General features: G+C 36.4%; 1 protein-coding gene across 2 annotated transcripts; it reads left to right on the top strand.

Annotated features, from left to right (window-relative positions):
* Positions 1-685: 685 nt before the first annotated feature.
* Positions 686-21,367, top strand: LOC113113612 (monocarboxylate transporter 8-like). Of its 2 annotated transcripts, XR_003293612.1 has the most exons (7): positions 686-852; positions 7,318-7,798; positions 14,734-14,877; positions 15,716-15,944; positions 17,791-18,030; positions 18,535-18,566; positions 18,686-21,367. XR_003293612.1 is itself a non-coding variant. In XM_026279917.1 (6 exons), the coding sequence occupies exons 1-5, from the start codon at positions 728-730 to the stop codon at positions 18,009-18,011; spliced, it is 1,200 nt and encodes a 399-aa protein (XP_026135702.1). In that variant the 5' UTR covers positions 687-727; the 3' UTR covers positions 18,012-18,030; positions 18,686-21,367. The 2 variants fall into 2 exon arrangements, 1 of the variants encoding a protein (XP_026135702.1); XM_026279917.1 differs by lacking the exon at positions 18,535-18,566 and having other exon boundaries at positions 687-852.
* The last annotated feature ends 1,096 nt before the right edge of the window (positions 21,368-22,463 follow it).

Consider the following 22,463-nt stretch of genomic DNA (forward strand, 5'->3'; position numbering starts at 1 on the left):
GTTTTATTTAACATGTAATTATTGTATATTACTGAGTTTGCATTTACAATTTTTTTTTTCATTTTGAAGCAGGTAAGATGAGTAAATACATATTCATATTTAGCCAAACTACAGTAAGCATGATGTTCACACAACACCGCTGCACTTACTCCCGAATTTCTCTCAACATGGCAACATGGGAAGACAAAAGTATGGGAAACAAAATAAATGCTGTTACTTTACTAGATACTTAAAAGTTATCTGATTACATAACTCGCGTTACTTGTAATGCGTTACCCCCAACACTGTTCAAGATATCATCAGATTAGTGAGTGTTTGTCCACATTCATCACATGAGAAAAATTTGTTCACACAAATTAATCTCAAAGCTGGTTATTTTGACAGTGATCTTATTTGTGGTGCTTTCTATTGTATTGCTTAAGGTCAGCGATTTGCATTGTGTGACTTAAATAATAATAATCCCACAGATTTAGACTTAACTGAGACTTGAGGCCAGTAAAATACCTAGCAATTATATAGCAGGGCACTAAAAATACTCAGAATGACCTTGCAACCATTGATATGTATATACAGTACATATCTATGATAGCAATGTATCCAACCTCCCAGAACAATGTAGCATTGTGGCACTGAGTCTGGCAAATGGAAAATAAGGTTAATATACTTCATCATTTATTGACCACATCTTTTTCTCTTTCTTTCTCCAGCATGGGTTGGTGCTTTGGCGATGGGGATGATATTCTTCTGCTCTCCGGTGGTCAGTATGTTCACCGATCACTTCGGATGCCGGAAGACGGCCGTCTGTGGAGCGTTTGTGGCCAGCCTCGGTCTTCTCACCAGTTCCTTTGCAACGTAAGTGCCTTCTTTTTTTCTTATCTTTTCTATTTTAACCACATGTACATAGTTTTAATTTTGTGTTACTTTAGCAATTTCACAGTACATCTGGAAATAATATGTAAAATGTAAGTTATTACATATTACATTATATATTACATAAACTGTTGAACTAAACTGACAAATATACTATAAATATATAAACAGAAGAAGATTAAATCACTTAACATTTTTCTATATGTATGTTTTTCTTGGGAATTAAAAAAACAAACAAAAAACGTATGGTTCCAGGTAATGTTCTATGCTGCTCACATAAAATTCAAGACATTGATGTTTACCTACAAAACCACCACTGGCTCTGCACCCATTTACCTAAATGTATTACTTCAGACTTCCATCTAGAAGCTTGTGTTCTGCAAGTGAACGACGCTGGATTGTGCCATCCCAAAGAAGCACAAACTCAATTTTACAGACTTTTAAATTAAACGTTCCCTCCTGGTGGAATGACCTCCCCAACTCAATCCGAGCAGCTGAGTCCTTAGCCATCTTCAAGAATCGTCTAAAAAACACATCTCTTCCATCTTCACTTTAGCACTCACTATTCTAATGCTAGTCTTAAGAAATCGTTCTAATCTTTTTGTATTCTATTTTCTTTTCATTTATTACATATTATATATATATATATATATATATATATATATATATATATATATATATATATATATATATATATATATAAATAAAAGACCTCTAACACTAGTTTGCTCTATTCTTTTTCTATTATATCTGTTTTCTTTTTATTTATTATATTATAAAAGACCTTGCTACGTATACTGTTTTTAAGCTAATTGAGACTTGTTATAGCACTTATATATCATTGCTCTTTTTATTGATTTTGATTGCTTCCACTGTCCTCATTTGTAAGTCGCTTTGGATAAAAGTGTCTGCTAAATGACTAAATGAAATGTAAATGTAATGTGACAAAGATTTTTCCTGAAAATGACCCATGCATTGGGATTTAAGGTTTATTTGAATTCTTTCAACCTCACCAAAATTTACAATTTAATTAATTGTTAATTGTTAACTGTTGAACTTACAAATATACCATCCATCCATCCATCCTTCCACACACTCACACTCACACTCACACACGCACGCACACACATACACACACACACACACACACACACACACACACACACACACACACACACACACACACACACACACACACACACACACACACACACACACACACACACTATCTATCTATCTATCTATCTATCTATCTATCTATCTATCTATCTATCTATCTATCTATATCACCTAAAGGATTATTAGGAACACCTGTTCGATTTCTCATTAATGCAATTATCTAATCAACCAATCACATGGCAGTTGCTTCAATGCATTTAGGGGTGTGGTCCTGGTCAAGACAATCTCCTGAACTCCAGTCTGAATGTCAGAATGGGAAAGAAAGGTGATTTAAGCAATTTTGAGCATAGGATGGTTGTTGGTGCCAGACGGGCCGGTATTTCAGTATTTGAGTATTTCACAATCTGCTCAGTTACCGGGATTTTCATGCACAACCATTTCCAGGGTTTACAAAGAATGGTGTGTAAAGGGAAAACCATCCAGTATGCGGCAATCCTGCGGGCCAAAATGCCTTAATTCAAAATTATATAAGGATCACTCAAAATGATATAAGAGCAACTTTGACTGAAATAACCACTCGTTACAACCGAGGTATGCAGCAAAGCATTTGTGAAGCCACAACACGCACAACTTTGAGGCGGATGGGCTACAACAGGAGAAGACCCCACCGGGTACCACTCATCTCCACTACAAATAGGAAAAAGAGGGTACAATTTGCACGAGCTCACCAAAATTGGACAGTTGAAGACTGGAAAAATGCTGCCTGGTCTGATGAGTCTCGATTTCTGTTGAGACATTCAGATGGTAGAGTCAGAATTTGGGGTAAACAGAATGAGAACATGGATCCATCATGCCTTGTTACCACTGTGACGGCTGGTGGTGTTATGGTGTGGGGGATGTTTTCTTGGCACACTTAGGCCCCTTAGTGGTGCCTTAATTGGACATCGTTTAAATGCCACGGCCTACCTGAGCATTGTTTCTGACCATGTCCATCCCTTTATGACCACCATGTACCCATCCTCTGATGGCTACTTCCAGCAGGATAATGCACCATGTCACAAAGCTCGAATCATTTCAAATTGGTTTCTTGAACATGATAATGATTTCACTGTAATAAAATGGCAAAGTTACTAGATCTCAACCCAATAGAGCATCTTTGGTATGTGGTGGAATGGGAGCTTTGTGCCCTGGATGTGCATCCCACAAATCTCCATCAACTGCAAGATGCTATTCTATCAATATGGGCCAATATTTCTAAAGAATTCTTTCAGCACCTTGTTGTATCAGTGCCACGTAGAATTAAGGCAGTTCTGAAGGTGAAAGGGGGTCAAACACAGTATTAGTATGGTGTTGTGGTGATTAGGAAAGCCACACACCTGTCTATATAAGACCTTACAGCTCTCAGGGCATGTCAGAGCACATGAGACTCATGAGGTCAAAGGAGCTGCCAGAAGAGCTCAGAGACAGAACTGTGGCAAGGCACAGATCTGGTCAAGGTTACAGAAACATTTCTGCTGCACTTAAGGTTCCTAAGAGCACAGTGGCCTCCATAATCCTTAAATGGAAGATGTTTGAGACGACCAGAACCCTTCCTAGAGCTGGCCGTCCAGCCAAACTGAGCTATCAGCAGAGAAAAGCCTTGGTGAGAGAAGTAAAGAACAACCAAAGATCACTGTGGCTGAGCTCCAGAGATGCAGTTGGGAGGTGGGAGAAAGTTGTAGACCATCACTGCAGTTCTCCACCAGTTGGGGCTTTATGGCAGAGTGGCCCGACAGAACCCTCTCCTCAGTGCAAGACACATGAAAGCCCCCATGGAGTCTGCTAAAAAAACACCTGAAAGTTTCTCTGGTCTGATGAGACCAAGATAGAACTTTTTGGCCTTTGTTCTTAGCTGTATGTGTGGAGAAAACCAGGCAGTGCTCATCACCTGTCCAGTACAGTCACAACAGTGAAGCATCATGCTGTGGGGGGGATGCGGGGGGGGGGGGGGCAATGACCCCAAGCACACAGTTAAAATAATGAAGGAGTGGCTTCACAACAACTATGACTGTTCTTGAATGGCCCTGACTTAAACCCAATTGTGCATCTCTGGAGAGACCTGAAAATGCCTGTCCACCAATGTTTACCATCCAACCTGACAGAACTGGAGAGGATCTGCAAGGAGGAATGACAGAGGATCCCCAAATCCAGGTGTGAAAAACTCCCCAAAAGACTCATGGCTGTATTAGATCAAAAGGGTGCTCCTACTAAATACTGAGCAAAGGGGCAGAATACTTAGAACCATGTGATATTTCAGTTTTTCTTTTTTTAAAATGTCCAAAAATGTCAAAAATTCTGTGTTTTTCTGTCATTAATGAGGAAAAAATGAACTTAAATGATTTTAGCAAATGGCTGCAATATAACAAAGAGTGAAAAATTTAAGGGGGTGCATGCAATTAATTGCAATTAATCGTTTGATAGCACTAATATATATATATATATATATATATATATATATTTTTTTTTTTTTCAAACACAATATTTGTATTGTTTAAAACAATATCTCTTTTACATGGGTAAGATGTCAGTCAATAATGTTTCCTGTCAATCATTTTGTGCGTTCATGTCTTTGGAGGCTGTTCGAAGTGATGGAGGCAGACAAATCACTTAGCCTCCTAAAGTGTGCTTATATAAAAGGTTACAGAAACATGCAAACAGTCTTTTAAGCAAAAGGACAAACACACATAGGACAGCAGGATGTGTACAGCAGAACATTTATGTAAACTTTGCTTTCTTTCTCTTCTCTTCTCTCCTTTCCTTCATTCTTTACCTTCTCGTTGTTTTCTCACAGTGCCTTCTTTCTGAGATGTTTGTGCAGTTGGACAGAGTGCTGGTTTTATTCCAAGCCCAACTTGCTGTTGTTAAAAAAGGTTGGAAAAAATGGTCAGCTTGGTCCTGCTGCGTTTAGAGCCTGAAACACTCAAAAAGCACAAACGCTAACACACACACACACACACACACACACACACAAACTATTTCCCTCCCTTCCTCAGGCTTTGAACACAAGTGTCTCCTGCAGGGTTGAGTTTCTCTCTTCCATCCCACAATCCCTCATACACACTAACGTCTGTTTGGTCGTTATCCAATGTGTCCTACTGGCTGTGTGTTGCACATTCTCTGGCTTCACAGGTCGCAGGTCAGTTGGAAGTGAAATGCTTCAGTTTAATAAGGAAAGAAAAACATGAAAAATCATAGTTCTGCTGTAAGAGTGCTCAGATCAATCCTGCACCTTGTATGACTTTATTTCTAGTTGGTCTGCAGCCATCTTGCAGAAGTTGCTTATGAACACTTGAGATAAACGTACTTTCAAAAAGAGTGCTTTTTACGGAAAAGCTCTCTGAATGTCTTTTTTTCTCAGACACTTAAATGCATGTAATAGCAATTAAGTAAAAATGTATTTTAGATTTAAATGAAATATAGTGCAATATAACACATGAAATATAATGAGTTTTATTGTGCTTTCTTTGACTAACTTAAGCTGGACTCATTTTGCACATACAGATATACAGATACAGATTAATACTTTGAAGTTTCAAGTACATTACAGGCTTATTATTGTTAACTAAAAACTAAAGCTAAAACCATACAAAACATTTATGTTGCTTAAAATGAGATAAATATGGACTGAAAAAAAAAATATATATAAATATATATATGTATATGTGTGTATGTATATATATGTATGTATATGTATATAGTTGGCAAACTTTGTTTCTATTTTAGTAAAAAAATACTTTTTTTTTCTTATTTTTAAGTAAAACAAACTCAAATGTACCTAAAATATCTTAAACTAAATCTAAAACCTAATAAAAACTATATAGATATATTTTAAAGGGGGGGTGAAATGCTCGTTTTCACTCAATATCCTGTTAATCTTGAGTACCTATAGAGTAGTACTGCATCCTTCATAACTCCAAAAAGTCTTTAGTTTTATTATATTCATAAGAGAAAGATAGTCTGTACCGATTTTTCCCGGAAAAACACGAGTGGCTGGAGGCGTGACGTGTGGGCGGAGCTAAAGAATCACGAGCGCCAGTAGGATTTTGCGTTGAGAGCGTTTGGAAGCTGTGACATTACCTTGAGGAAAAAACCATCATCCAAAACAAACCATGGCTAACAGTCAGATTCAGCCGTTTATTTATGATCCAGAATCAGATCTCGAGGCTGAAACTGAACGAAAGCAGCAGCAGCAACGACTCGCTCCGAGCGGGGCTCGAACCCGGGTCTCCGATGGGAGGCGGACGCATTAACAAGGAGGCAGAGATATTTGAAGCAGTTTTACTCACCGCCTGCGGTTCCAACACACGATCGTGACACTTTTTCGTTGGGATTGCATCATCCTTAAGAAATAAACGATACGCAAATCCGTCGTCAAACTGGGCCTTGTTTGTAAAACAAGCATCTTCGAAATGCAGGGAACAAACACAAACACTTGCACAACTCCGTTGATGCTCTGTAAAAATAAACTCCATCCACTGGTCCCTTAATGCTGTTTTTTCTTAGGTAATCTGTGCAGGGTTGTCTTGCCCTGGCAACCAAAAACACACTCCTTCTGTGACATTTCGCGACACTCTCGCTCTGATCAGTGAACGTCTATTGTGCTCTCATTGCTCTGCTATACTGGAGCGCGCGCTCTTCCGGCAGAAGTGCCCTCAGGACCCATATAAGGAAATTCCGCTCCATCTAACGTCACACAGAGCCATACTCGAAAAAAACATTCCGAAACTTGTGACAAACCGGAAGAGGTATTTTTGGAACAGAAATACTCCTTCAAACGTACAACTTAATTTTTGAAAATTTGTCCATGTTTAGCATGGGAATCCAACTTTTTAACAGTGTAAAAAACTCAGTATGCATGAAATAGCATTTCACCCCCCCTTTAAAGAAACACAATTAATAAATTAAAAACGAAAACCTGAAAAACAATATAGACATATTTAAAAAATAACTGACTAATAAAAATAAATAAAAATAAAAAATAACACAGTACACTTAAATTTAATAAAACTAAACTATATATATATATACACACACACACACACACACACTGTATAAATAATAATAATAATATTATTAGTATGATAAGTAAAGATAATAGTATGATACTAAAATTGCACATTTAATACAATTAAGTGTACTTCTAATTCAAATGGCCATAAACATATTTATAGCTTAGTCACATTAAACTAAATAAATTGCTTTAAAAGGGGTATTAAGGTTTAAGGTGACCTACAGAGTTTCAACAGCATTGTTCTTTGGTCACACTGACGTCCTTTATTTTCTCCTCAGGACTCTGGGTCTTCGATACTTCACATACGGGATATTGTTCGGCTGCGGATCCTCGTTTGCATTCCAGCCATCTCTGGTGATCCTGGGGCATTATTTCCGACAGAGACTGGGTTTGGCCAACGGCGTGGTGACGGCAGGCAGCAGCCTCTTTTCTATGGGGCTCCCCGTGCTGCTCAAGAAAGTGGTGGGACCGCTGGGCCTCTCCAGAACCTTCCAGATCCTCAGCATCTTCATGCTGGTCCAGTCACTGCTGGCCCTCACCTTCAAACCGCTCATGCCCAGTGGGATGTGCCCGATGCCAGGCATGGGACTGGACGGAGGCCCCCCGTCTGGCCTGGAGTCGGCGAGCAGGTGGCAGAAGGGCCTGGCCAAAATCAGGAAGTACTTTAACGTGCGAGTGTTTGGTGTGCTGACCTATCGGGTTTGGGCATTCGGTGTCGCCACAGCAGTGCTGGGATACTTTGTTCCCTATGTGCATCTGGTGAGTAATGGTTTGAGACCATTTAGTGTGTTATTTTTATATTATTTATCTGTTGCAATACTATTTGATAATAACATGAATTATGAATTATTTTGTGCTTTTGTTATTTTTTAGTACGTCTTTTTTATCTAGCTTTAATTTGTTAGTTTTACATTTTTATTTTTGAATTTATTTAGTACTAAAATTTATTTATTTTATTTTAGTATTTCATTTTTAGTACTTCAACTTCAACTTATTTGTTTTAGTTGTGTGCCAAGGAAATGTTTATATTTACGTTTTTCATTTACTATATTTAATTTAATTTAGTTTAGTTTAAATTTATTTAGTATTTTTAAGGCTGTAAGTCCGTAAGTTTTGCCTCTTTGTCGCCATCTCTGTTAGCTTATAGATTTCAATTTCTCTAAAGTCTAATCAAAAGTCTATAACATACTCTGGTTAAAATTTCTCAATAGTAGATGTCAGGAGAAAATGGATAGTGCTATATATATATATATATAATTTTATGTCTTACGTAATTTAGCTTTTCAGGTAAAAGAATGATATTCATATTTTACTGAAAGCAAACAACATAAAAAACCTTGTTTACCTGTTTTTTGTTATTAATACGCATGTTTATATATGCCTGCTTAAATGGTGGGCACTCATTTAACATGGAAAAGAAATGTTGAGGCATATTTATCATTTCTGAAGGCTAATTTAATTTTAATGCATGTTACTCAGGTTGAATGTAATTATAAATTACCCTCACAAATCCAACATTCACTGTGTAGGAAATTGAAATCAAATGACTTCAGTGATTCAGCAGCAACAAATGATGAATATTTAACCTCAGAAACGTGGCACGGCAGGTGGAAAGCAGTTCTCACTCTCACCAGGGAGTTTTATTTTTAATGCCAGATTTGGAGCATAATTAATATCTCGCTTCCCATACATTTGGCCCGAAGCCCTGTTGTGCTGTAAGCAGAGTTCCACCAGAAAATCATAATGTGGATCTTATGGACACCAGGCTTATAGATTCCTCAGATTTACTTTACATGCTGGAACACAAGTAATCTGCACTGCTCCAAACTGTCAATTAATGTCTTAAGGGAAAACGTGCATAATTAAACCGTTTTTAAACTTCAAACTGTCACTTGCTGAATCAAGAGAGAAATATGAATAGATCAAGCATAATCAAAAAAGTCTCAAACAAATATGTGGATGCATATTAGAGACAACAGGAGATGGATTGTTTCACTGTAGGAAATGTTTTATGGATTTGAATTTTGGCTGGAAGCAACGGTTTAATATAAAAAATACCTTACAAACATTTTTGCTTTACAAGACATGCTACATTTCTTCAATTTTCCCATGAAGAAGCCCAAAAATGTAACCTTATCCCCATCCCAAAAAACTCAAGATAACAGGACTACAGACCTGTGGCTCTAATGCCTGTGGTCATAAAGTCATTTGAAAAACTGGTTCTGGCTTATCTGAAGGACATCCCTGGACCCTTACTGGACCCCCTGCAGTTTGCTTACCAAGCAAACAGGTGTGTAGATGATGCAGTCAACATGGGACTGCACTTCATCCTGCAGCATCTGGACAAAACAGGGACTTATGTGAGGATCCTGTTTGTGGACTTCAGTTCGGCCTTCAGCACCATCATCCCAACACTCTTCCAGATCAAACTGACCCAGCTATCGGTCACATGCTCTATCTGTCAGTGGATCACCAGCTTTCTGACAGATAGGCAGCAGCTAGTGAGACTGGGGAAATTAGATGTTGTTAGATTGCCGTTAGACACGTGTTAGATTGCCACCGGCTGTAGTCTGTCTGGTGTGTTCCAGCGCAGCTTCTTGGTCCGACCCTTCTGACGTGAGTTGACAACACCATCGGCTTTTGTTTTTTTTTAAGTCGGCTTGGTGTGTCCCAGCCTTAAAACAGTGGAGATGATCATGTACTTCAGGAGAAACACCTCTGCACTTCCCCCACTCACCATCATGGTCAACACTGTAAAAACAGTGGGAGTCATTCAGATTCCGGCAAACCACCATCTCTCAGGACCTAATGTGAGACACTCACATCGACACCATTGTTAAAAAGGCCCGACAAAGGTTGTACTTCCTTGGACAGCTGGGGAAACTCAACCTGCCAAAGGAGCTGCTGAAACAGTTCTACTCAGCCATCATTGAGTCTGTCCTGTACTTCAATAACTATCTGGTTTGGTTCAGCTACAAAATCAGATACCAGAAGACTACAGAGAACGGTTCGGACTGCCAAGAGGATTATTACTCCCCTGTCCACCCTCCAAGAACTGTATACATCCAGAGTGAGGAAAAGGGCTCAGAAAATCACTCTGCATCTCTCATATCCAAGCCATCCCCTTTTTGAACTTTTGACATCTGGCCGGCGCTTCAGAGCTGCAAATACCAGGACAGTCAGGCACAAGGACAGTTTCCTCCCCCAGACAATCTACCTCATGAACAGTTAAATGTTCCCCACATTGCACAATAAAAATATGTGCAATAACCTTATATTTATTTGTTACCACCTACGTCCTAGTACATCCCTGCATCTCACTTTCTTCTATTCTTATTCTATCATCTATAGCACAACTGTACATACAATGTATTTTATTTTATATTTTTGTTTATTTATATCTACATATGTGTGTATTTTTATTCTCCTCTTATTTGTATTGTCTCTTTCTGATTCTTTTCTCAGAACACCATGTACGTAATTACTAAAACTGGAAAATGAATTAAAGCTAAATAAAAGTATTAAAAAATGACAAGCACACATAACAAGATAACTAAAATGAAAGCTGAAAATATATACAAATATAAAACAGCTAATTTGAAATATTAATAAATACTATCGTAGTATATATAAATAATACCTGAGTCACCCTGTTGTTTAGTAAAAATATTTTACCTCACATCTTATTTTGTGTTTGTGCCATATTGGTTTATACAATGACTTACCAATGTCAGTTTTGATTTTTGTGTCAGCTAAGACTTCAGTTTTAGCACATAATTTATGAAACATGAAACTTGCAGTAGCTCTGTTTCTTCTTGGAAGCAATTTGCTTTTCTAGTTATTTATTTTAAAATACCAAATCCTTTTCAGTGCAGTCAATAAATAATAAAAAAGTGTTTTCAGCACAGTAATGCAAAAAAAAAAAAAAAAAAAAAAAAATCCATTGTGATTTCTGAACTGAATGTTATACAGGGGTTTGACATTTGCTGTTTCACGGAGGCTGTTGTTAACAAGCCAACAACCATTTTATGAAGACAAAGTGAACAAAACGCCTACGATTTACAGTCAGTCAAATCGTATGCATTCAACAATAAGAAAACAGAGGAGGCTATAGGAGCGATGCACCCATCCAAATCATAAATGTTTTAGGGTTCGGGAAAACTGAAATATTTACGGCACTCTGCATGACAGAAAGCCTATGTGATGAGTCGACACATGTTGATGATGAATTATTAACTCTGCGTGTGTCATTTCAGGTCAGACTCTTGGGATTTCTGTCCTTGTTTCACCTTTCCTTCTCTCTCTTTCTCAGTTGTCATAGTGATGGACATACTTTTACTTGGATACCTGAATTACTCAGCTGTAATGGTGCTTCTCTCTTGTTCTCAGAGAGAAAGGAATTAAGCTGAGTATTAGTATCTAGCCACTGAACTGCATAAATGGAGTTTGGGTCACAATGATAAACAGGCCGTAAAATGTGATGATATAAGAGGATGCACTGTTTGCTGAAAGGAAAGCTTGACGCAGATGGTTCCATCATGTGTGCTTTCCTTTCCCTGTAAAACACAGTTATTCAAAACCTTTAATTGTTCAGCGCGTGTATAATTGCTTAAGTGCGGTTAATGGAGATGTGCTCAAATTAGCAGCGTTCGAAAGTTTGGAGTCAGTTTTATTTTAAAGAAACCTTTTTACTCTTTTTCAACAAGGATGCGTTTAATTGATCGAAACAGTTAACATTACAAAAGGTTTTCTATTTCCAATTAATTCTGTTCTTTTTTCTATTCATTTTCTATTCATCAAATAATCCTGAGAAAATATATAAATAAATATGAAGCAGCAAAAACACTGATAATGAACACAAATGTTTCTTGAGCAGCAAATCAGGATATTAGAATGATTTCTGAAGGATCATGTGACACTGAAGACTGGAGTAAAGATGCAGGGATTAACTGTATTTCTTTGAATTAAAATAGAAAACAGTTATTATAAGTGGTTTTAATATTTCACAGTATTACTATTTTTACTGTATTTTCATTAAATAAATGCGTCCTTGGTGAGCATAAGAGACTTTAATAAAGTAAACATTCTGTCCAATCCCTTTTAAACAATATACATGTATTTTATCTAATTTCTAAACAACTAAATGTGTCTTCGCTGAAGAAAAGTATTAATTTCTTATAAAAATAAATTAATTAATAAAAACTGACCCCAAAATATTGAATGGTTTATATTTTTGAAAATGATTTTTAGTTATAAAGATTATTGGAGTGTGTTTTTGCAAATATACTATTACAGTCTTAAAAATGTCACATTTAATTCAATGTGATCTATGCCATTTCTTTGTATTAATTTGTAACATTTTAAAGCGATTTCAGAGTGAAAATTGTTTCATAGTAAATCCTAAACCAATATATTTTCATTATACTTTACGTGTGCGTTTAGGAAAAGTGTGTTTTTGTGCTCATTTGTTATAATTGTGTTTTGTTGATATATGTCAAATCATTGGTATGTGTTTGAAGTAAGTGTTTATTTGGTTAGGTGTGAGTTAGGCAACATTTGTGTGTTTGGGATGTGTGTGTGTGTGTGTGTGTGTGTGTACTTCGTGGGCGGTGGTATAAAGTTGATGAGAGAGACCTTTCCCCCCTCGCCTCAGTCTGACTCTTCCACCTTCAGTTGTGTTTTTTCAGGCTTCGCACCAGAAGTAAACACTTAGTCCCGGCTTTTGTTGTGGATATGTATGCGTTTGGCCCTCGTTTCTCGTGGTGAAATAGGAAAGCCCTTCCTTCACATTAAACCTAAATGTGAAATCTCAAGGCTTTTGATGTGCCCCTAAGGTTTTCTCATTCAAGCGGCTTTCAAAAGACAGCCTGTCCACAGGCCTGTGAAATCTATAGTCAGGAAATGCTTCTAAAGGATTTTTGTTGTATTTTTATTTTTAACCCCGTGTCTCCCTCTTCCCTTGTTAGAAACAAGGGCGTCTATGAGCGGAAATATTCAACTTATAGCTGCTTTTCCTCTGTTCCCACCACAAAGCGCCATTAATGCTTTCACTGATAAGGCTGAAGAAAAAGGTCTTTGACGAAGACCAGAGGCTGACTATGGCTGTACAAAGCCAACCGTTTAGTCCAGTGATGAATTTAGCCACAGGAATCACACTTAACTAGCACCTCAATGTCAACAAGAGGCTTTTTTTGGGGATTTATACAAGGGAATACTGAGTAGAGCTAGAAAAGGACAATTTGTCAAGATTAATTTTGATATATATTAATTTTTTTTTTTTTTTTTTTTTTAAAGAAGTCTCTTTTGCTCAGCAAGGCTGCAGTTATTTGGTCACAAATACAGTAAAAACAGTAATATTGTGAAATATTATTTCCATTTAAAATAGGTGTTAATCTAGCAGGCAGGCAATGTCATAAGATGTTGATATTTGGTGTAATTTCAGTTGCGGCGTCAGTGGGTAACCAAAATTCAGTCTTCAACGTCTTAATGTTAATTTGATGTCCAATACTGACGTCCGCTGACATTGACATTTGTTGTTTTTAAGTTGTGTAACCATAATCCAACAATTAGGCAAAGTAAAATTGGCGTCAAATACAGACGTCAACACGGTTTTCATTATCAACCAAAATGCAAAGTCTGTCCTGTCATGACAGCCTGACGTTATATTTACTTCCTGAGCCTGCTGGGAAATCTATTTGAATATATTTTCAAATGTAAATTATTGCTGTGATAGTAAATGTGAATTTTCAATAGTCATCACCTCAGTCTTATTTGTTAAACAAGTGTTATAGTGTTCTTTTTAACCTTTCCATATTAAATCTATTCGAATACTTTTTTTTTGGTCAAATATCTCAATATAATACATTTATTAACAAATTATATTATATATAACAAATTATATACTTACCAGTAATATTTAATTAAAAGCAGAATTAAACACATCAAAATGTTTAATTAAAAACAGAAATTCAAGTATTTATAATTTTGGGGTATTTTTATCATACTGACCCCAAAACTTTGTTGTGGATGACTGGCTGAATGGTGGGGTTGGATGAATGAATGAATAATTGAATGGCTGGATGAATGGATGGGTGGATGGATAAATAAATGAATTAATGGATGGATGAATATATGAATGAATGGATGGGTGGATGGATGAAAAACGAATGAATGGATTGGTGGGTGGGTGGGTTTTTGTATGGATGGATAGATGGATGGATAAATTAATTAATGGATGGCTGGATGAAATGGATGGGTGGATGGATGAATACATGAATGGATGGATGGATGAATCGATTTGAGTTGGTCTATGAATTAATGGATGGATGAATATATGAATGAATGGATGGGTGGATGGATGAAAAACGAATGAATGGATTGGTGGGTGGGTGGGTTTTTGTATGGATGGATAGACGGATGGATAAATTAATTAATGGATGGCTGGATGAAATGGATGGGTGGATGGATGAATACATGAATGGATGGATGGACCGATCGATTTGAGTTGGTCTATGAATTAATGGATGGATGGATGAATGGATGGATTAATAGATTGATGGATAATTTCTGGGGTATTTTTGTCATAGTGATCCCCAAACTTTGATCAGTATTGTGGATGGATGGGTGAGTGAATTGACTGAAAGATTGGTAGTTCTGAATGTGTGTGTTAATCATCTGACCTGTTTCTATGGCAGATGAACTTTGTGAAGGAGCAGTTTGGAGACACTCAGAGGGAATGGGTGCTGCTCGTGTGTATCGGAGCGTCGTCTGGAGTCGGTCGACTGCTGTTTGGGAAGATCGGAGATCTCATACCTGGAGTAAAGAAAATCTACATGCAGGTATGGATACCCAACATGAGCAACTTACTGCGTGTCACTGAATCATAATTCCATAGCTGGAGAGGTTTCATGCTGTGTAACTAGAAACTGGCATGAAATAATGACAGGACACTCCTGCTGTGATGAGGGTCACTACGATGTTACATAACAGTAGCCCAATCAATGGCTTCACTGTTTCTAATGTTCTGTATGTTCTAAAAGTGGATAAAACTTTGAATTAGTTTTTTCTTTACTTCTAGATTGACGTAAAAAAAACAAATTTGATTGATGTCAATATATAATAACTGTTTTCTGAAACACGGCATGCTGTTCCATTCATTACAATGCTGTTTCATTATCCTTTGCAATTTGGTTGCCAGGAAACTTCAGCATAATACCTTTTCTATTAAAGACAATATTTGCTTCTAGCAATTGATTTTCAATGGCATTTTAATATTTCGTGAGAGTGAGTTTTTTTATGAAAAAAATGAAAAAACTTCCACAACATCCAACGTTAACAATATATATTTATTTTTTGCCTGACTTGTTTAAAATATGACATAAATATAAACTTTGCAGTTGTGCTTTCAAGAGCTTGTTGAACATAGTTTAATTTTCCTATGTGAACTGAATATTTCACAATCAATCAAAAAAAAAAAATCATTTTCTATGGTATTTTTTGTGTGGTTTATGTGGTAAAATTCTGATTCTCTAACCAATACCATTCTGTTTTTAATCTCTGAGCTATAGGAAATGGATTGCCTTCATGGTTTTAAGTCTTAAATGTCAATATTTGGATGTACAGGTAGCTAGCATTAGTCCATGTGCTTAGACAATCTCTGTGTGTCTGTATGTGTAGGTGGCATCGTTCATATTACTGGGTCTGATGTCAATGATGATACCTAACTGCGCCAAGTTCGAAGGTCTAGTGGTGGTTTTCATATTGATGGGTCTTTGTGATGGCTGTTTCATCACTATCATGGCCCCCATCGCCTTCGATTTAGTAGGGCCCATGCAGGCGTCTCAAGCTATTGGCTACCTCCTCGGCCTCATGGCTATACCAATGACAGCGGGACCCCCGATCGCAGGTGAGAAGCTTCATCTTTGCAATAAAACTGTTAACATTTGCTTGCTTGGAATGACACATTTTTTTTGTTTTGGAACTTTGAACTTTTCCTTTAAATGCAATTTAAAAAATATATTTTATAAAAAAACATAGTATATACAATTCATCTTATATGTATCTTATGTAAAAATTTATGTATGTATATATATGTATATATATACACACACACACACATAGTGGCATGCGGAAGTTTAGGATCCCCTTGCAGAATCTGTGAAAATGTGAATTATTTTCAAAACATAAGAGAGATCATACTAAATGCATGTTATTTTTTATTTATAACTGTCCTGAGTAAGATATTGTACATAAAATATGTTTGCATATAGTCCAAAAGAAAAAAAAAATGTTTTGTGTTGTGTACTAAATGTAAACATCTTTTATGTACAATATCTTACTCAGGACAGTACTAAATAAAAAATATGCATTTAGTATGATCTCTGTTATTTTGTTTAAATTATTCACATTTTCACAGATTCTGCAAAGTTTTCCCAAACTTTCGCATTACACTGTATATATTTTGATTTAAAAAAAAAAAAAAAAAAAAAAAAAAAAAAAATGCACACACAACAACACAGCAAAAGTGAACAACTTGTAAAGCAATGTATTTAAAAACATTTTCTTTTAATATTTTTTTTTGTTTTGTTTTTACTGAAAAATGTGCACACACATACACATACCTTGCAGATAAATCTGTTGAAAACATAATTTAATCAGCCAGCATGCTGATTTTGGCCGCGTTCCCCAGATAAGACTCACACACATACAGTACAACAGACTAAAAGTGCTTTTCCAGTTTCTGGTACGGTGGACAGGAATGAGATTTATTTCGGAGGGTAAATTCCAAGGTCTCCCTGTGAGCACATTTAGTTTGGACTGTTGACTTAAATGTTCTTGTTCAGCGACGGTCTCCATATGTTTCCAGCTCTGCAGACTCGTTTTGAAGAATTAGACCCACCTGCTCCATTTGTACTCCAATAAATGAACCTTGTACTTTCATGTCTCGAGGTTCATTTACAGAATACATTACCTGTCTGAACTCTGGATCGCTTTCATGAACACAGAGTCTTCATTCGAGAACGTGATGCATCATTTGTAGGCTCTATTTTCAAAGCGTTGCCTTCACAGCAGGGGCATTACAACTAGGTTTAGATTGGCTGTCACATACTGTTATTTCACAAACTTGGATCCGCGACCTGACTTCTAAATGTTTATTTAAGTTTCAAGTGATCTCATATCTTCCGTATAGGAGGCTGGGGAGCATCTCGCCAGAGTCTTGAAAGTCTAAATAGCTCATAGTTGTTTTGCTTCAGATGTGTTCCAGACTGCAAGCCTCACTGAGATTCCTAGAGAAGGATTTGGAAATCGAGAGCATTTCAAGATGAATGTGGCCATCCAAGTGGGGAGTCTCCGTTGAATTGGATCAGTTCCATTCTTTAGTCTTTTTATTTAAAGTCAACATGAAATCAAAAGACTCCATTTTCTTTCATCCTGCTCTTATGGTGAACAATGAGTGTATGTTATTCAGTAGTAAATCTTTTTTTTTTCACACACATGCACACACAATTCACAAAGCGCCTGACTCTGATGTGCAAGAGATACATGAAATAAATTATGTAACAAGATTAAGAAATCAATGCACATAAAGCAATGTGTGTGTGTTTGTGTGTTTGTGTGTGTGTGTGTGTATATATATATATATTTTTTTTTTTTTTTTTTTTTTTTTCACTTGGAAATGCATCATGCTACAGAAATGAACTGCATTGTTAATGTCTTGTCTCTATGTCTCTATGTCTTGTCTTCTTTCTCAGGACTTCTTCACGACTATTTTGGAAACTATCATGTAGCGTTTTATCTGGCTGGTGTTCCTCCAATAGTGGGGGGTATTGTGATGTTTTTTGTACCTCTGGTGCACCAGCGCATGCAGCGACGACTAAAGGAGGCCAACGATCCCAGCATGGACAAGATGTTGAAGAACTGCTCTAATGGAGACATGCTGCCCGGATACACAGACATGGAGACACACATATGAAGCCCACAGCCTCACAAAGGTACTTTATGTTGCATCTTTATAGTATTTTTGGTTCGTTAGTTTTACATTTATTTAAGTATAATTTTTAAACTTATTTCTAGGTTTGAAATCCCATATTTTTAATGCAGTCTCAAATGAGCTCCAGTGTATATATATATTTTAAAAAAAATCATGCTTAGAAATTGTTATGGTTTGCGATTTTTGCTTTTCGACATATATAGATTTTATTTTCCTAAACCGAAGTATAAATATATAGCTTGGTGTTTTTAAGCATTTTACACTCATTCCAAAATAATAACTCAAGGCAGTAATCATTGTAATCAATAGATTTTATTTGTGAGCTTATGTTCAGCTACTCTTTTTAATAGTGAACTTTTAACTCTTTTTTTAATTGTTGGAATCATCAGTCAACAAAGTTCAGTAAATGTTGGTCACAGACAAAAAAAAAAATGCAAAAAACAGTTTCATGCATGCTTTGAAATTTTTGTGGCTTGAGATTTTCTCTTTTCTCTCACTAAAACAGTTAATTTGGGACCCTGACTGTGGACATCTACCGTAGGATTACATTTCTGTCATCTAGTATAGATGAAGGGTTACTCAAGCTTAATATTTGATGTGCGACATGGAAAACAGGCAAAGTACGTGACGTCTGTTGTCCCTCTGTCTTTCTGCAGGGATTTATCTCACCAGCGCTGCTTGTGAGTGTGTGTCAGGATGGTGTGTGATGTATTTCCTCTTTGCTTGGCTCTAATCAAACTCGAGGTCTCAAGGCTTTCCCCCCTGCTTGTTTGCTGTTCTGGAGAGGAGACGTGATCATCCATCAAGATCCCAAACCCTCCTCCTGTGGCCTGCGCTGCCATTTCCACCGGCTCACGAGTGATTGAACAACTTCTGCATGCGGATTTGGGAGAATTTACGTTTCTCACAAGAATCTGATCGGATGGCTCAGGTAGCGCAGGAGCCGTCAGTTAAATTAGGACAGCAAACGTTTTAGCACCTTTATAAAGGAAACATTAATTTGATGTGAGAGAGTAGCATTTCCAGCACAGAGAAAAGTGCTGTTTTCATTGAGCTTAATAGTTTATTGTTTAGATTATGCAAATCAGATCTGTAATCTTAGGTGTTTTAATAATACGATTAAAAAAAAAAAAAGTCCTCCGGAGATTTCGGAAACTTTTAAGAGACAAATCCTTCTTCTTGCACTTTCTGCTGCTGACTTTGATAACCTCGGCCATGATTTTCTTATCATAATGTACCGCAGCCGTGCATCGATTACGAATTATGTAGAAATGAAAACTAAACGAGGAATCATTTTTATGAATTTTTTTTAAAAAGCTAATCCTTTGTCCTTAATAAGATCCACTAAATTTAGTTCAGTAATCTTCAGCTATGCATTAAGGAGTTCACAAACCGTGCCATGACCATTGAGACAGATGAAAACAAAGGTATCGATATTCATAAAGGGGGTGAATCTCGTGAAAAATATAATGAAAAATATGAATATGAACATTTCCACCAAATTTATATAATGCGAAAATACAGTAAAGTAATCATATCCAGTCATATTAATTAGTGTAAATACCATAATGTAAAAACATTTCATTTTGGTACTTTTTGCTAATAATTATTTATGAAATTCACTTGCAGTTTCTGAGTAAAAATAGTTTTAAAGTAAATCCTACATCTTTTAATTCAGTCCACCATTTATGCAAAATATAATTTCTTATTTTTGGGGTAAAATATGACCTAGATATTTCTAAACAATTTTCCTGAGATTCACTCGAGGACAAAATCACTACATCATCGAATTGTTAAAATCTATATATGTCTTTTTTTTCCACATTTGACTCCGATTATTGTATTTTTTTAAAGAAATTATATTTTGATTATATGTGTTGTGTCTCGTTTGCTATATGATAAACAAACCTGGCATTTGAAATTGAGTTGAATGGACTTACGAAGACAATCAAAGCACGATCTGATCTGAACTGAATGACGACACTAAAAAAAAATTGAGAGTTTTTGCTGAAAGCAAACCAACAAAGTATTACACGAAGTGGGCCATGTTTATGAGTATCAATGAATCAATTACTGTGTGACATTTGAAGTTGTGCTTATTCTTTTTGATAATTTTGTGTTTTTGTATCGGACGATTATATCAACATGTCTCACATGTTTAGCGAGAGCAGCTTTTCCTGAGTCTCTTCCAAAAACTAGTGAGCTGAAACGACTCATTCAAGTAAAATATTGATGATACATTTACTCTTATAACCTACATTTATGTGTGCATGCTTATTAGAGTGACTTAGCAACATGCTGACATCTAACTATTGAATTCAATTACTGCAAATATTTGCCTGTGTAGAGTGTTAGTGAGCTTAGGATGCTAATTCATGCTGTAGACATCAAGGCAGTGCACTAGTATTTGGAACAGAGCTGTACTCATTCTCTCTGCACTTTCATCTGTCTATTTGTCAACTATTTCCCAGAAGCCCTTTGGCCACCAGTTTCTGTCGTGCTGTTAGGGAGACATGTCCGAATGCGCCAATTAACATTGTTTCTGGTACATTTTCCTCAGAACTCATCAGATGGCCTGTTTAAAAACAAAAGATGGTCACGATCTTAACCAAACTGCCTCAACCGACCCCGTCCTGCAGGGTTAACCAGGAGACGGCGCTTTTACACTAAAGCAACTAGACCACAAGACACCTCTTCGGGTTTAGGGACTGAGTGATGATGTTATGTAGCATTTAAAGATGCTTGGGGGCAGTTGTGGTCTAATGGATAGAGAGTTGGGCTTGTAACCCAAAGGTTGTGGGTTCGAGTCTCATGTCCGGCATACCTCAGACGCCTGTTTTATGGTTTCAAACTGATAAATATAAGACCCTTGTGCACTTAGTCGTATTGATTTGCCTCCTACAGTGGCTTGTGCAGACCACAGCTGTGTGAATCTTTGCGCCTCGAAGCCACGGTTCCTGTCGTTTATGTCTCTCTACCTGATCTGCATTTGATTATTGGTGCTCATCACATACAGCAGGCCCTGCAAATGAATCCTCATCCTAATGATCATCCTTCCTTAGAGTTTTGGTCATTGCCGTTTCTGACGGCAGAGAGTGATGTGTTTTATATGCGTGAGGAAAAAGAATGAGAGAGACAGACACATGCAGACTTTAGAAACTCAGGGAGTGCAGAAGTTGAAAATGTTTCATCACCCGTCTGCATATTATTGCACGCTGGATTCATAAAACTGTTATAAAAACACATTTTATTGATAAAGGCATTGGAGTCTCAATAGGTTAATTGGGTCTCAATCTCGAGAAAACACACACACACACACACACACACACACACACACACACATATATATATATATATATATATATATATATACTGTATATATATATATATATATATATATATATGATATATATATATATATATATATATATATATATATACATATATATATATATATATATATATATATACACAATATATATATATACATACTGTATATATATATATATATATATACTGTATGTATGTATATATATATATATATATATATATATATATATATAATATGCATTTTGATATGGCAAAGAACATTAAAATTAAAAATACTACAGCTAATATGTACATCTAATATGACTTTTCACATTACATTAAGGAGATTTTTTGGCATTACAGTGATAATAATAGTGCAGGTAAATGCTTAATTTATGAAAATGTCATAATGCAAAATTAATTGAGTAAAATTCACACTTGTTACAGATGTTGTTGTCATAGATTCAGAGTCCTGCTGTCTGACTCGCGCTGCTTGTGTCTTCCTTTAATCGTTTTGTCCAGTTTCTGCCAAATTCGTAAGTAGGGACTGTGGTTTGTCTGTCTGTCTCTCTCTAGTCTTTATTCTGGTTTTGCTTTTAATTATTAGGAGTCAGTGCAAAATTCACCCTATTTACTTTTTGAATATGTAAGATGACTTGGCATTTTACACTTTTGGCTTGAGTGATACCATTTATATTTTTTAACCTTGCCCAACCAACACACATGATTCAATCAATTACTGCTCAACACTTTTTTACTTCAGAAATATTTTTCCTATCCTGTTTCTCTCACGGATCTCACTCTCAGCTATTTCACAATGGTTGTTTTCCTACTAAAATAACGAATGAACACTTTCTTACCTCAGGTCACTGCCTTTTTGTCCCGTCCGCTTGCTGCATTTTTATTTCAAAACACAGTTCAATTTAAAGGCCAGATAACAGATTGATTTATCTGTTTGTGTTCCTGCATATTGCCGAAGGAATTTAATCTAGGAAACGCATTAAACATTATTTTTCTGTAAATGTTGAACTGGTGCGTAAACACAGTAAAGGTCTCTCTAGCTTTCGGATCAATACTTCAGACCGCTCTCTGCCCTTTCTGATGTACCTTGTGCCTGCACATAAA

The sequence above is a fragment of the Carassius auratus genome, chromosome 14 (assembly GCF_003368295.1).
Source record: "Carassius auratus strain Wakin chromosome 14, ASM336829v1, whole genome shotgun sequence".
NCBI lineage: Eukaryota > Metazoa > Chordata > Actinopteri > Cypriniformes > Cyprinidae > Carassius > Carassius auratus.